General features: G+C 36.4%; 1 protein-coding gene across 9 annotated transcripts in view; it reads right to left on the reverse strand.

Moving 5' to 3' along the window:
• CDK8 (cyclin dependent kinase 8) overlaps positions 1 to 15,906 on the reverse strand; it is a 79,411-nt gene that overhangs the window by 16,878 nt on the left and 46,627 nt on the right. For 8 of the 9 annotated variants that reach the window (XR_009958550.1, XR_009958545.1, XM_062577120.1 and 5 more), the window contains 3 exons: positions 6,603 to 6,660; positions 3,694 to 3,825; positions 1,083 to 1,226 (listed from right to left, as the gene is read on the reverse strand). Coding sequence is in view for 7 of the 9 variants with exons in the window: in XM_062577120.1 (XP_062433104.1) it covers positions 1,083 to 1,226; positions 3,694 to 3,825; positions 6,603 to 6,660 (334 nt within the window). In the remaining 2 variants the exon portion in view is untranslated. The remainder of the gene's footprint in view (positions 1 to 1,082; positions 1,227 to 3,693; positions 3,826 to 6,602; positions 6,661 to 15,906) is intronic. The other variant, XM_062577170.1, reaches the window with a different exon arrangement.

The following is a 15,906-nucleotide window of genomic DNA, read 5'->3' on the forward strand; positions in this document are numbered from 1 at the left end:
CAGGACTACTTAAACCTATCACAAAACAATCATCTGTTTAAGTTAGCTGCACAAAGACAATATAAGCCTCAAATGATGATACACAGAAGAGGGGAAAAACCCAGTCAAAGAGCAAAAAAAGGAACGTACTTGATATATGAAGGCAACTCTTCCAGAACTCTTATACAACAATAGAGATTGTTGTATAAGAATAATGAAGTGTATACAGCATTAAAAAAAAAAAAGACATGGGGAAAAATGAGAACAAATTTAAGAACAAATTACTAGAACTACTTAGATGGAGATAAAGAGCATAAACTTTATGTGATGAGAAGTAGAAAGTCCACCAGAATAGCAAAGAAAAAGATTACTTTAGTAATCCATTTAGTGTTGGTAAGAAACACAAACAGTGAGCAGAAAGATGACCAAGAAGTAAAATTAAGCCCTCTGTTATTCTGACATCTGCAGTCATATAAACACTAAAAAACAGACCATTAAATGAAAAGATGAAAGAAAGCCTGTAGAAAAATAAGATATGATTAACACTGAGTGGAAAATTTAACAAAGAATTTCCACACTGTAATTTCTTTTGGTTCTTGCCTAGTTCTTTGTTCTGGTTTAGAACGAAGACTTTTCTCCCTATCATAAACTTTCTCCTGGGGGAGGGGGGGAAAGAAGAAAAAGAAAAAGAAAAATAAAAGTGAAAGAAATATCCTTCCCTTCTTCCAAATGCTTTACTTTGGCAAAAATTAAACATCTGTAGAATATCAACCAAATGTATATTTTATTTCATACAATCAGTTGTTTTCCAAACCTAAAATCAGGACTGAACAAAACTAGAAATATTCCTTCTGACTTTCATCATCCACCATTAAGCATAATTCTTTCTGCATTATAAAACATTGATACACATATATACAGAAAGATAACCTTATCAATAGTACAAAGAAATATTTAATATGACCATTACACTCTAGACTTGATAACCATGAAATAAAGATCATGTTTGAACAGCTTTGTTGCTGTGATCAGCTGCCACCTTCACATACTAAAAAAGCAATACAGATATCTTTCTTTGAACAGCAATGACAAAAATATGGTACCTGCAGGAAATCCCATTACGTTGAATATTCTGTCCAACTGGTCATGGTGATAAGGATTACTAGTTTTGATATCTTCTTGTCGACAATGGAATATCGGCTCTGATGTTAGCAGCTCTGCAAATATACACCCTATGGCCCAAATATCTTTAAGAAAGGAGAACAGAAATAAAAATCTAACGAATCTTTCCAAAAGCATCTTGGTGAGATAGAGTGTTAGCTCTTAACTTAAGACAGATAAGGCCCCTGCATTGAAAACATAAGGTTTCTTCTTTAAAAGTGCAAAACTTCATCAATTTTTCCTTTAAACTACTGTTACATGTGCACAACACAGTAACTATACAAGAGTTGAAAAGCAGTATATAATTTTAATATTATCATTTATTACTATAGAAAGTGATTTAAAAAAAAAATAAATAAATAAATAAAATGCATGGGGAACGATCCACACACAAAATATAAATGAAGAGCCAACTGACATCTTAAGTTTACTTTCATGCTGCTTTCCCCCACAATGTTTTATATCCTCAGGCAGCCACTGGCTTTACAAAATATTAAATGACCCAAAAAAACCCCTTAAAGCTGAAAAGCATAATATTGGAAAAATCAGAATTTACCTACACAACTTTGCAGAAAGAGGTAAATTATAAAATTGCAAGTGCTCCGTCCCCAAGTATCTCACCCCATTTTTGACACTATATTTTAAAAAAGCTACCAATATGCTTTTCTTTCTGGACAACTTCCTGCCCGCTTTAAAAGTAGAACAAGGGAATTTCTTGTTCTACTTTTAAAGCGAAAAATCCATTCAATTTTAATTTTTGTGTCCCAGTGTGCCAAATTCAGATACTCTGCATTTTCCCCAATTGTTTTTCCATTTTTTCTAGTATGTGCATACACAATTTCTAACTTACTAATGTAGTATGCACAACGCAATTTCTAACTTAGTAATGTAAAGCTACACTGAACCTTGAATGAACAAGAAAAGGTCATGAACAAGGACAAAAGCAAGTGATGCAGACAGCATAACACCATTATTCAGTGTTTGTATATAGTCAGGTTTTATCTACACCGAAAAAAAATTATGTGCTAAAGGCCACAGCCATCCGTGCAGTTTCACACGCTGCAAGCAGAAGAAAGTGCCAGTAACGAGAAGAAACATGCAAATATAATAAAAAAGTACTTAAAATGAACAGATAAAGTAATGCATTTAATCATTAAAAAAGTAAAAGTATTAACAGAAAAGTTGCTGAAAATACATTTAAGTGATAAAGACTGAAATTTCTGACAAAAATGTTGACACAAGCTTAAGAAAATGATGGTGAAGTCTGACAAAAAGAATTTCCGGTCCCACAAGTAATAATATATATGCCAATGTACAACCTGTTTGAGCCTGTCTACTCAATGTTTGTGCGAAACAGCCAGTGCACTACAGGGTAAGTTGTCTCCCCAGAAATCAGAAATGATTGCTAACAGGTCTTCTACACTAGCAGGCAAAGGTAGTCCAGAGAGGAAAACTTCCTAGTCTTTTTTTCTAGTCTCTCTCACACACCTAGAAAACCTGCTCACGTCCACTAAAGGCAGCCCTCACTCCAGCCCATTACTGGATTACTTTCTCTGTACCACAGCCCAGAGCTGCTCCTGTCTTCAGAGATCTGTTACCACTAAACTGGCAAGAACAGAGTCAAGCAGAGCAGAGTCGATCATGTCATGCTAGAGCTGTTAAAATCATACTGGTTGCATGGGAAAACAGTGGTAAGGAGGAGGCAGCATTAAACAGATGCAACTCATGCAATCCTAACAGTCTCTGCATCCAGCAGGGCTTCATTTCTTCTCTATATGCCTGAGCAGATCACAGCTTAGCCTGTTGCACGATGCTGATCAAGCCTCAGCTCTTGTGAAAGCAACCCCTGTTCACACTGCTGTGAGAAAGACATGGGGAGAGGCTAAAATAGAAAGGCTTGAACAGAGCAGAATTTATGACCAGCAACTTTTATCCTGGGACAGTTTCCATTGAAGACATACACCCCAAACACCAAACTTAAAATTAGTAATTTCTCACAGCAAATTCAGTAGTTTTCCTTGGCAGGATAGAAAATGTAAAAAAGCAAATAATAATAAAAAAAAAGTGTCAGGCTGTGTTAATCTTCTCTGCTACAGTTTAGTTTCAGTGCAGCTACCATTCTCCATTCTGTAAATTCCTAAACTTAAGATTTATTTCATGCACTTGTTAAACTAGATAAAAAATCCTGCAATAAAACTAATGCACTGTGCCTAGCATCACATATGAATTTTACCAGTTGTTCTAAGATGCATCAATATTTTGTATTATTAGTTCTAACAGCATTTAGAAATATTCTGTGTGAAAGTTGTATAAAATTATAGTGCCTCACAGGGCATTTGGAGGCAAAAAAAAATGAAATACTTCACTCCTATATCTAGCCAGAGACAATAGCAAACAATTTGTCAAAGCTTAGTGTTCCCCCACAAAAAATCAGTGCCATACCTTTAACTCAGCTGCTGTCCTCTGTGCTAGGAACCATGTAGCAATGCTTCAGTAATCTGCACACATTTGGCATAAAGGACACAACAGTGAGCTGCCCTCTGTTTTACTTACCAATAGCTTTGGTATAATGCCTTGCTCCAAGAAGCAACTCTGGAGCTCGATACCAGAACGTTACAACTACTGGATCCAAGTCTGCTAAAGGCTTCAGAGGTGAATTAAATAATCGGGCAAAGCCCATGTCAGCTGCAAAATTCGAAGAGAGATGTTTTAAAATGTTAGGAAAACTGCAATTATTTTTTAAATGAACTGACTGTGTTTACTTGTTAGTGCTACCATCACTGTGCTAAAAATAAACACACACCGTAGCAGATATGAACTGTGAACATATTTCATTTTCTTAAAGTTTTGTAGAAGTTACTGGAAGTCATCACATATAAAGTATATCATTATAAATCATTGCTAACATGAGCCATTGAAAACAAAGAATTAACCACTGTTCTGAAAAAGCGTATCAACTCACTTCTCTCAGGACACTGGTAAATCCTGACTCATTTTACCTGATACTATCCAGCAAAACATTCCATTACTACAGCATGGTCTTTCAAGAAGCAGCATTTCAAATGCAAGCAAAATTCAAGTTCTGCAAAGGTTAGAATGATTTATAATACATACATGCACATGGCACAACAGCTACCTCCTCGTGAAGTTAGCTGTAGCAAGATTTCCTTCACACTTGGAAGAAAAAAAGGGGGTGGGGTGGGGAGAGCAACTAAACCTATAGTATCTCCCTCCCTTTAATTTTCTGTCTAAAAGTATTACCAGTACCAAGATACCAGTACTAAATACCATTTAGTCTATGATTTTAAAATTCTGTTTTGGGGATTGTATCATTAAAAAATACTTTTTAGAATTTGTAATATACATTTTCCTAGACAGCTGTCTGAACTACCAATACAAATGATACAGGACCAAATGGGCACAGGCTAAAATATGCAACCTCTCCCACCAAATTAGTGTCCCTACCCACCACTCCCAGAATCCCATAAGCCAGGGAATCTGTGGTGCAGGGATATATGTATGTGGAGAGAGACTCAAAGGAAACGTGATCAGTAATCATTCTGAGGGAAAAAGAACTATATGTTAAAGCTCACAGGCTGAGGGAAACTTGAAGTGTAAATGTGGGTCTCTAACTTCACTCCACAATCTTAATTTTCTTTTTCCATAAGCACTCCTATTTAAGATTGTTTTATTGAATTTAAAAAATGAAACATTTTACATTTTTCTACATTAAAATATCAAGATTACTCAAGATATGATCATGTCACTAATATCTATGAAAAGGAAAATTGTTTGTAGAAGTGAATTTATGACTCAAAATGGCACAAAAGGTCTAAAAAATTATTTTAAGTTAAATACCAGTTATGTATTTTTTAGAAAAATTAGTTACACTGGAAAAGTGGAAGCTCTTGGTATGGGTATAACTTCTGCATTCTTTTCCTGCTGTGGTAGTATCTTAAGAAAAAAAATAAAAATCTACATTTTGATAACACATTTAGCAATACAGGGTCTCCCTCCCCTTCTCCCCGGGAACGGATGGCTCAGAGGACTGGTGGTACGATACAGAATCTTTCACCTGTCCATTAACAGAGTCTGGCTAAATTTAGTTGTACTCTAAGTTATTCCCAAATTAATTCAAAACTATCAGTTAAGAAATAAATGGGTGGTCTATATGCAAAGACTAACAGAGAGTTGCCTACAGCAAACATCACCACCACAGTTGACACTGAGTGTGCCCAGAGGCTGACCTATGGTCTCAGTTTTGGAAGCAGCCACTACATTATGAGTAAGGTAATAGGAAGAAATTTTCGCTTCTGCTGTCCTTGTACCTGTTTTGTACACAGAAGACCGCAATCTCTGCTGTCAACCTTAAACTGCAGAAGGGTATTAAAAGCTTTCAGGGCAGGATCTGCAGAAGTGTTCAGCTCTGACCTACCTATTCCTTGAATTTCAAAAGGGGAGGGAAGAGCTAGAGCAGCATTGAACACTCCACAAAAATCCTACCCCTACTTAGTATACTAATGATTAACAGTATAGTTCAGATAAACAAAACAGTAAGAATACAGAGCAACAAAGCAGAAGAATACGCTCATAAAAGAAAGCCAGAGGGAAGTGAAAAAGATGAACTATCTTTTAAAAAAAGCTTCCAAACCTGGCTGCGTACCGTAACAAATATAAATAGGCTGTGCATCAGCAGGCTGCTGGCAAAGCACTGCCACATTAATGCACATCCTGGAATAGCTTATTGCTGTTAGACTACAGTTAATTTCTATTTATTTACTTTAATTTAAAGCAATTAAAGTTCTTCAAATTATCCCCTCGCTGTAAACAGTAACTTCCACCAGAAAATGTTAGAATAGTGGGGAAAGTATTGGGTTCTTCCTACCTTTCCATTCCGTTTTGAACATTTAGCATTAGTTCCTACTAAATATTTTGTCTGAATTAATGTGTTTTCTGGACTTCAGGATCCCTTGTGCTTATCTCCAAGGAACCCACCTAGCCTTTCAAGAACATTTTGTAGGCTAAATGCCACCTTTGATTCCATTATAAAATTTAAAGTTTGCAGTAATGAATAGTTCCCTAGTTAGATTTTGTAAGTAGCAACAAGAAAATGTCATGACTTTATAGGGGTAAATGGAGGAAATACTAAATTCCCATTTCTTTCTCCTCCTTTTCCCCTAGCTAGCTCTCATCTTTTCCCCTACATCAACCCCCCATACACTCCCCATTTAAACAAAATATAAAGACATTTTCCACTTTTCATAGATGAGGCTACAGCATATTATCATCAGAACTGGTGCGTGGGTCTCATATCAAGAAGCCAGTCACTAAGAAAATAGCTTTTAGACAATGTGTCCAGGCACATACTAATATTACAGTAACTACTTCACGTGGTACAACTGCACCTTCAGAACATTCTAACTTAAATGCTACGCTGGGACTTATCAAAGATATAAACATACCAATTTTTACTCTTCCTCGCTCAGGACCTTCACCCATAACTAAAATATTAGCAGGTTTCTGTGGAAAAAAAAATAAATATACAATACATATACCAAGATAAACCTAAACATTAGTCTCTGAAAAGTTAGTTAAGGTTTGTTTTGCCAGTTTTAAAACAAAATTGTTTTGATAAAAATGACAAGTTTCTATGTAACGATAAAACTGTGCAAGTACCTAGACACAGGCTTTCCCTTACTACATCCTCTTCAACGCTTCTTTCCAGCGCTTCTATGTTCCAGCACTATGTTCCCTGACTACCTGCTGCTGTGGTGTCTGTCCTTAACCTGCAAGAGCAGGAAATCACAAGCCTTCAAGACTTCTACTCAGATTGACCTAGGTCCATTCCACAGGAGGCAGACCTGTTGCTTCTCACTGCTCCTTCCCATCCCTCTTAAGCACACTGCAAAGCAGGGGTACAGGAAGGCATCTCTATGGCATGTTTTGCCCACAGTCATTAGGCATGTTTGCAGACACGTATTACATTAAGAAAATTCCTGAAATACAGATTAAATATTACCATATAATCTTATATTGGAGAGAAACATCAACTAAGTTATTTCTCCTTGCAAGAGTATACCAATTCAGACAGCTGCAAAACTTGAAAGCATCACCTTAGCATTATTGTCTCCATGCTTTTCTCTCCATTATTTTGATGGCAAAATATTGAGAAATCTCCTTCTTTCTTTCTTTCTTTCTTTCACTGAGGTGAGTTAAAAAAAATGAACTAGAGTTCAACTGGTTATAGACATAAGCACTCAGTCTTAATCAGTTCCCCCCTCCTACTTTCTCCACCATTCTCTCCAATAGTTAATTTCTTGTAATTAAATCTCTGCCTCTGCAGTTAGAGGAAAAGATTCCTCAAAACTTAAGTTCGATTCACCGTGTGGTCCTTTCTTATTTATTTTGAAGAGAAGAGTCAGGAATTACAAACCGAAGCTGAAAGTTTACTTGATTATTTTTTTATTTTTTTATTTTTTTTTTTGTAATGTGGTGATTTAAATATCCACTTATACTATATATAACTCTTGGACAAAATAGAGGCAACTTAATAACTGCATTACAGCTCTAACTTTGCTCCCCCAGTTTAAACTGAAGAAAAAAAAAATACTCCAGCAACACAGTTTAAGCTACCTGGATGTTCATGTAATAAATCTCGAGATTGCCTAAGTACAAAGAGTAATTTACCAAACAAGTATTCTGGGAAAATTGGAAGTACTAAGAGAACTAGATCTACTAGGTTGCAGTACAAACATATTTAAAAAGACTTAAGACCACAGCTTGAGACTGATCTTGTAGTAATGCATATAATACAAAACAAGTTGCAAAAAATAAATCCAACAAAGAATTGTCTTGAGAAACTTAATTACTACTGCTTATGAAAAGCTCCAACATGGGTTTCTGAAAGCAAACAATCCACTTACAAAGTACGTAAAAGAAATCTGAGGTGCTGCATCTTTTCTCTGAGAACAAATTAAAGACAGAAGAAAACGTCATACCTTGACTGTACTGAAGGAGGTAAGATATACCCCAGAACCAACAGCAATAACAACTCAATAGATCAAACTTTCACTGTATAAGATCAGTCAAAATGCACAAAAATTTGTCATTCCCCTCTCCCCCCTTTTTTTTCTTTTCAGTAAAGGCATACGCACCATGCGAGTATCACTTCACCAATGAAAACTGCAAGATGTGGGCACACAGCTCACAAAGCATCAAATTCTGATCGGTTTTAGAATAGTCCTAGAAATAATCAAGCAGCATGAACCTCCATATTCAGAGTTAATGTTGAAGTATAAAGCCATTCAAACTGCTAAGTATGCAAATGCATGATATCACCACACAAACCGTTCTGTTGCTATACTGTGATCCAAAGAGAAAATATGCACACAGCTTATGAAAGCTGGTTCAATACATTGAGGATGTTAGTAAACTACATGCTTAATTAATATTTTTTGTACAAGGTAGGAGAGGTTAACAATATGATACACAGGTTCTAAAAGGATTCAGATAAATCCTTTATTGATTTAAAGTACAGTTTTATACCTGCATTTTCCCAAGTTGATAATGCTTATTATAGAAATGCTTATAACATCCTCATTATGCTTTACTTTAAATTATTTTACTGTGAGTTTTGATAGGGACAAGGAGCCACATTCACACAAAGGCCCCCATTATTAATCAGCACAGCATTGGGTAACAATTCCTGCCCCAAAGATCTTCTAGCCAAAATACGAGATAGCTATGGATGAGAAGAGAGTGCACAAAGAGATGAGACAGTATTGGTTGGCACAGTATGTAGCAACAACTTGATTCGTACATACTCAACCTTTTTCTCTCTGAATTTACAGAAAAGTTTTTAAAACATGGACAACTTAGAATCCCTTGCAGGAATCTTCTAAAGCCATAAGATACAAAAATACAACAGCTAGTCTTGCATAACCATTCACAAAAGTTCATCTCTTTCTAGACTGAAAGTCCCCTTACTGAAAAAGTACTGTTTAAAACAAAAGTCTTCCTATTGACAACATTTATGCATCACAGGAATCACATCAATGTAAAGAGGTACAACATCACAATGAAAGGCTATATTAAAAACACTAAAAATTTGAAGGTTTCCATTGCTAAAATCATGGCATTAGTAGTCTGAAAGATCATCACTAATTGAAAGAATTTTCCAAAATGTGATCGTTAATCAATATTTAATTCCTAAAGGGGAATATCTACCAGAAAATACTACTACTGACAGTATCAGTGTTTCTAAAACATTTTCAGGACTCACTAAAAGCACATTTAAGTGCACTAACAGAAGTCAAAATTTGGGTCAGGAGTTTTTGTTGTATAGCTTTGTCTCAGTCCACTAACTAGAGGGAAGGGGGAAAAAAATGCAACCATCCAAATTTGTCTCTTTGGGTAACTAAGTGCATTTTAGAAATGTATGTATTTATTTGCAAAGAAGAATTAAAAAAACTTTAGAAAGGCGAAATCTAGTCAAACTTCAGTTTAAACTGTATAATCCAGAGAAAACAAAAGTGTAAAAAGCTCTTATTAAAACTACTTGGGTTAAGTAGTGAAAGAACACTTAGTATTTTTTATATTGTATTCTGAAAAGAAACAGTATTTTGAAACAGCAAACACTTTAAAATAACTGTTAATATATGATTTTTTAAAGCACTTGTTTTTGTTCTAGTAGAGGCATATTTATTGTTGCCTTCAAGTAAAACAATTTGCTCATGCCAGACAAATGCAAATGAGAAAGCTGTTAAGATCTATAACTTAAATTGAATGTGAACAGACCCCCTCAGCATGCACAGCTGAGTACTCCACAGAGACTAACAAAACACCTTTGTGATACCTACCTAGAACAGAAAAAAAAAAAAAAACTCAAAAATCCCACCTTAGCCTTAGAGAAATAGTTCATTCTCACAGGAGAATAGCCTTGTAAGCAAGGCATAGCACTGAACCATATTTTGTCCTAAATCTGGAGTTGTGAAACTTCCTGTCTCATTTCTAGACAAATCCCAATCTGGTGCCTTAAATCTCTACTACTAAGAAAAAAAGAAGACGCTCACTGAATTCTTGTATGTTTTTATTTAAATCGTTATTTGCAAAAGTGCTTAGAAATCCTAAGAAACAGGTGAGTTTCAAACAGACACTAAAATAAACAGAGGGTGCACAGACAGATTCATAGAGCTATGAAGAACTTCAGGTAGTCATCATTTTCCATCTGCCTGTCCTAACACATGATCCATCCCATCCGTGTCACTTGCGTCTGTTTACCCTGATCCTAAAGCGTCTGATGAGGGATGTTGTACAATCTTCCCAGGCAACTTCCCAGAGTGTTTCACTCTTTCATTGAAGTGTCTTCCCTTCACTTCTAACACAACGAATGAAGTCACACCAACAGCCTCTTCTCTTATATGTCAGCAGAGAGACCACACAACCATTCCTTCACTGCAGCAATTTCATTGCATGTTTCAAGATCTACATCTCTTTTCGGTCCTACTATCTAGATTAAGAGAATGCTTTTCTGCTCAGTGTTTCCTAGCAGGTTATTTTTGCTAGATGTAGGATCACTCCTGTTGCTTCCCTCTAGCTGTTCTACCCGAGGACCACCTACTTGTTTGAACTAGATGCTCCAGATTGCACACAGTATACCTGCTGAGACTTCACTAATGCCAAATACAAAGGATTTTATTACATGCCTTCCACAATGTTCTCCAGCTTTTACATCCCAGTGTGATATCTGTTTTTTGTCTAGCTTGGTAATGCTATTGATTCATGTCAAGGTTATGAGCCACTTTGCAACTTTTCTGCAGGACTACTACTTTTTTTTTTTTTCATGTTCTTCTGTTTGAACAAATACTCCACTCTCATACTGCTTCTTAAAACAGATTCAAAATGTCTGTGTTCATTCAGAGGGGAAACTCAAAACGTTTATCCTCGAAAACGAAGTCTGTTTTAAAGACAAACAACATGATAATTACACAAACTGATGAGATGTAACAACTCCTACATCAAAAAAGACAGCACTCTCATTGCTTGTAGCAAATTATTCCTAAGAGTGGGAGATGATTACTTATGTTACATACACACAAAAAGTGACTAGAAATCACAGGACTGTTCACTTTTTTCTTGCTCCATGGAAGGTGTTCTGTTGATTCTTTCTTGCAATAAATTTCACTCATCAAAGCAATGAGGGGAAAAAATGCAGAATTTTTGGAAAGCTTAGCCATTGTGACCTTTGTTAGTTGTTACTTTCAATATAAAACAAGGCCTGTAGGAACGATTACTTCACAGATTTTTGGCTTTTAGGTTGCTTCTGAACGGAAACAAGAAGTTAGTTTTAAATACGTCTATCAACACAGTAACCAAAATTCCTATGAATTATCTATGGTATTGTAGTGTAGATGCTACCTTTTCGCCACTGATTAACTGAAGCAGTTTGGGGTATATTTCTAAAAAGAATAAATATGCACCTTTTAAATCTTTTTTGTAAGGCTGTAGTATCATCCTAACTTAATTTTCATTTGGAAAATCTCACACTTCACAGAATCACAGAATGGTTGAGGTTGGAAGGAACCTCTGGAGATCATCTAGTCCAACCTCCCTGCTCAAGCAAGGTCACCTAGAGCAGCATGTTAGACAGGGTTGCATCCAGGCAGGCCCTGAATATCTCCAGAGAGGAGACTCCATCACCTCTCTGGGCAACCAATCACTCTTACAGTGAAAAAATTCCCCTTCACGGGGTTCAGTTTGTGCCTTTGGCCTCTTATCCTATCACTTGGCACCACTGAAAAGAGTCCAGCCCCGTCATCTTGACCTCCTCCCTCCCCCACCAGGCATTTGTAGACATTGATAAGATCCCCCCTCAGGCTTCTCTTCCCCAGGCTGAACAGGCCCAGCTCTCGCAAACATTCCTCATAGGGCAGATGATCCAGCCCTCTGACAATCTTCGTAGCCCTTCGTAGCTCCATGTCTCTGTTGTAGTGGGGAGCCCAGAACTGGACACAGTCCTTGAGATGAGGCCTCCCCAGGGCTGAGGCTCCTAACGCAGCCCGGGATACCATTGGCCTTCCTGGCTACGAAGGCACATTGCTGGCTCGTAGTCAACTTCTCATCCACCAGCACTCCCAGGTCCTTCTCTGCAGAGCTGCTCTCCAGAAGGTCAGCCCCCAGCTTATACTAGTGCCTAGGTTATTTTTCCCTAGGTGCTGGACTCTGCACTTGCCCTTGTTGAACCTCACGAGGTTCCTCTCCGCCCAACTCTCCAGCCTGTCCAGGTCTCTCTGCATGGCAGCACAGCCCTCAGGTGTGTCAGCCACTCCTCCCAGCTTGGTTTCATCAGCAAACTTGCTGAGGAGGCACTCTGTCCCCTCATCCAGGTCATTGATGAAGAAGCTGAACAAGACTGGACCCAGTACTGAGCCCTGGGGGAACGCCACTAGCCACTAGCCAACTGGACTCCACACCACTGCTGAGAACCCCCTGAGCTCTGCCTTTCAGCCAGTTCTCAATCCACCTCACTGTCCACTCATCTAACCCACACTTCCTGAGCTTACCTATGAGGATGTTATGGGAGACAGTGTCGAAAGCCTTGCTGAAGTCAAGGTAAACATCCACTCCCCTCATCTATCCATCAGTTGTAAAATTTCTCTTAAAAATCACTTAAAATTTCAGGCACTAAAACATTTCTCGGTAGAGGGGTCACAGTGATTGGATGACTTATGGCAGAGACTTCTGTTGACAACTAACATTTGTGCATCCTTAATGACTTTTCAAAACTCACAGCAATTTTTATCTTTGGTGAGCCAAAAGAAATTGAAAACAGTGTAATACCTCCTCTCATCAAAAAAAGCATGTTTTATTTAAAAAGAGTAATACTGTGCAAACTGCTTTTATCCTTAAACTATTTTGCTTTTGTAATCATAGCCTCAACAATGGTTCTGCTAAGATTTTGAATTAAAGACATTTTTACAATTTGGCTTCAAGGTACTATATCAAGCAGTACAGGAACAGATTCAAATGCACAACCCCACAATTGCACATAAATTCAATTTCTTTAGCTGTGAGCAAGTGTTTGAGAAGCTTGCAGTACAATTAAGTTAAAAATCTCTTGCTGTGAAGTTTATAATTCATGGAAAAGAACAAAACTGTTTTGAAAGAAAAGAGCAAGGGTTTATCTGTCTGAAGTTAATGAACTATTTGGAAGAGCACTTTTTGTGACAAACACTTAGAAATATAAAATATTAATGTGATTAGTCATTTCCTATCTAGGTCCAGTGACAAGAAAAAATGCGCAGCAAAGACCTACTAGCTTTGACCTAGCCTTGCGAAATTCATCCTGTCTCATGAGCTGTAGGCCAAAAAATGTCTGTGCTTCCTAAGCTACATCAGTTTGTGCACAACTCTGTTAATCTTCAAGTAACCATAATGCATACAAAAACATTTTCTTATTAAAGCTAAATGCAATATATCAATGTGAGATGCTCCGTACTGCATTCTTAGCAATTAGAATTGATTTTTTTAACATTTTGTGGATAAAGAAAGTAATTCATTCTCTACATACAAAAAACCTTTCTACTTTGTACAAGACTGACGACTGCAATGCTAAATAGCCCTCTATCACAATGAAAATGCCCGTATTATCATACTCAGCTGATAGCATCAGTCACTTTATTTCCTTTAATTAAAATTAGAGGACATATAGCTAAAATCATTAATTTTACTTAGATCTGTTAACTGATTTGGGCTTAAAATAAATTATCAGCAAAGACAACCTCAAACACCAGAATTCAAGCGAGAACAATGGCTCCACAGAACTTGTCTCACACACCCAACATGCATTAAATCTAAATATGAAAGATTTCCTTATACAATTCTGAAAAACATTAAAATATCGAAGATACATATTTTAATCTAATACTTGCAGTTAATTATCTTCTTTTAAAGAAGAACTCTCATTATCAGAGATGTAGTTCCACCAATTGTTTTCAAACAGATTCAAGTGTTCAAATAAAATTCTCATTAAAACCAGAGCTCTTAAAATTACCAGTAACAGCTAACAACATAATCCAAATTATCAAAGCACGCATGCTTAAAAAATTTCAAAGTACCAAAAGCATTTGGACAAAACAGAAGATGTACGGATGCCATATCTATGCCAGGGAAGCCTTCTGCTAGTTACTATCACTATATTTTATCTTAGTTTCAGCCTGATGAAAGCTGTTGGCTTAACTATTATTTTTGCACTTTGAACGAACTCCAAGAATTTCTTTCAACCACTCTCACTCATTTACTGTAATATATATATTACATTAAAATCCATGCATAGACTAATATGCAGGATTTTAAATTGTTTTGATCTTAATTGAAGTTGAAAGAAAACACATAATTAATTCTTTCAGGTCCACCTTCCCACTCCCCCAAAATGGGTATTTGGACTAGACAGAAGGTGTGACATTCAGTATAAAGTCTCCAAGAAAGGAAATGTGGATAACAAAGAAAAACATTTTTATACTAACTTTATAGGAAAAAAATAATCTACTAACATGTCATAGATGGTTAAAAATCATTCAAAATGTAATAACAATAAATAATAAAACAAACAGTTTTGCACAAATATATTCTGTGTGTGTTTTGCTATATGAGTGATTGCTCTAGCCATAGCTGAAGACAACTCTAGTTGCTGAAGTCATGTTAGGAGTAGGATAAAATACAGGAGGAGATTGTGCAGTGTCACTGGTTTTAGATATTATGTGATTCAGGATATAATCCCACCTCCTTTTTTAATTTAGAATTCTATTTCACAAATGATGGTTTTGAATGCATAATAAAAACATTGAGTACCAATGTTTTAAATTTATTTTGTTGAAGCAGTTACTACAAGTTGATAGGCATGCAGTAGTACTGCAGTCTCCCACTTTCTCATGCTTTCATACAATGCAAAAAAAATTGCCTTATTTACTCTTTTACAATCAACTGTGGTACCCCATGCTGTTTTCCTTAACAGCTCTGTTTTTTTGCCACTTAAATAGCACTTTTATCACCTCTGCATTGCTCTACTTGTATTGATAATACATAATTTCTCCTATTCTGGATGAGAATAACTAAAAAAAAGATGAAAAGTCTATTCAAGATATTACTGTGAGCTCTCCAGTGTTTTGTCTGTGCTATGTTCTCACTTTCTTGTTAAATACCTTCATGCACAAAAGTATAACATTAACAACAATATGCCAGAGATTAAGTTCTGTGTCATTCATGCTGAGAGTGAATTAGATGAAGCTGAGCATTTGTATAACGTAAGTCTAACTTATAAGGTTAATTTTTCATGAGTTACTGTGAAACTGCAGAGGTTTAGGGCTAATCAAAACTGTCTACTTGTGATTTTGTCATCTTTTGCTCTAGATGATGAGTGTAAATCATTCAGACACTTCACTGTCTTCCTTCAGCAGGATGCAGATGAAACACTTGTTATGGCTATTTCCTGTATTTTAAATAATTTGTTTCTTGACAGCATTTTACCCAGTAATAACTTTCCCTCAACTTTTAACAGGTTATTTACTATTAAAAAAAATAAACTGCAAATCAAAGAAAGAATAGCAATCTTTTGGTAGAATTTTTCACTTTTGGTTCTCATGATTCCATTACAAATCAAGGAGGAAACAACTTTCAACTTCCCATTCTTATTGATCATCTAAGACGGCCAAAATCATACTCTAGGGTCTTCATTGATCAAGCTTGTTTCACCAAAGACACATTAGTGAT

This window comes from Rhea pennata, chromosome 1, assembly GCF_028389875.1.
Source record: "Rhea pennata isolate bPtePen1 chromosome 1, bPtePen1.pri, whole genome shotgun sequence".
In the NCBI taxonomy this organism is placed as follows: Eukaryota; Metazoa; Chordata; class Aves; order Rheiformes; family Rheidae; genus Rhea; species Rhea pennata.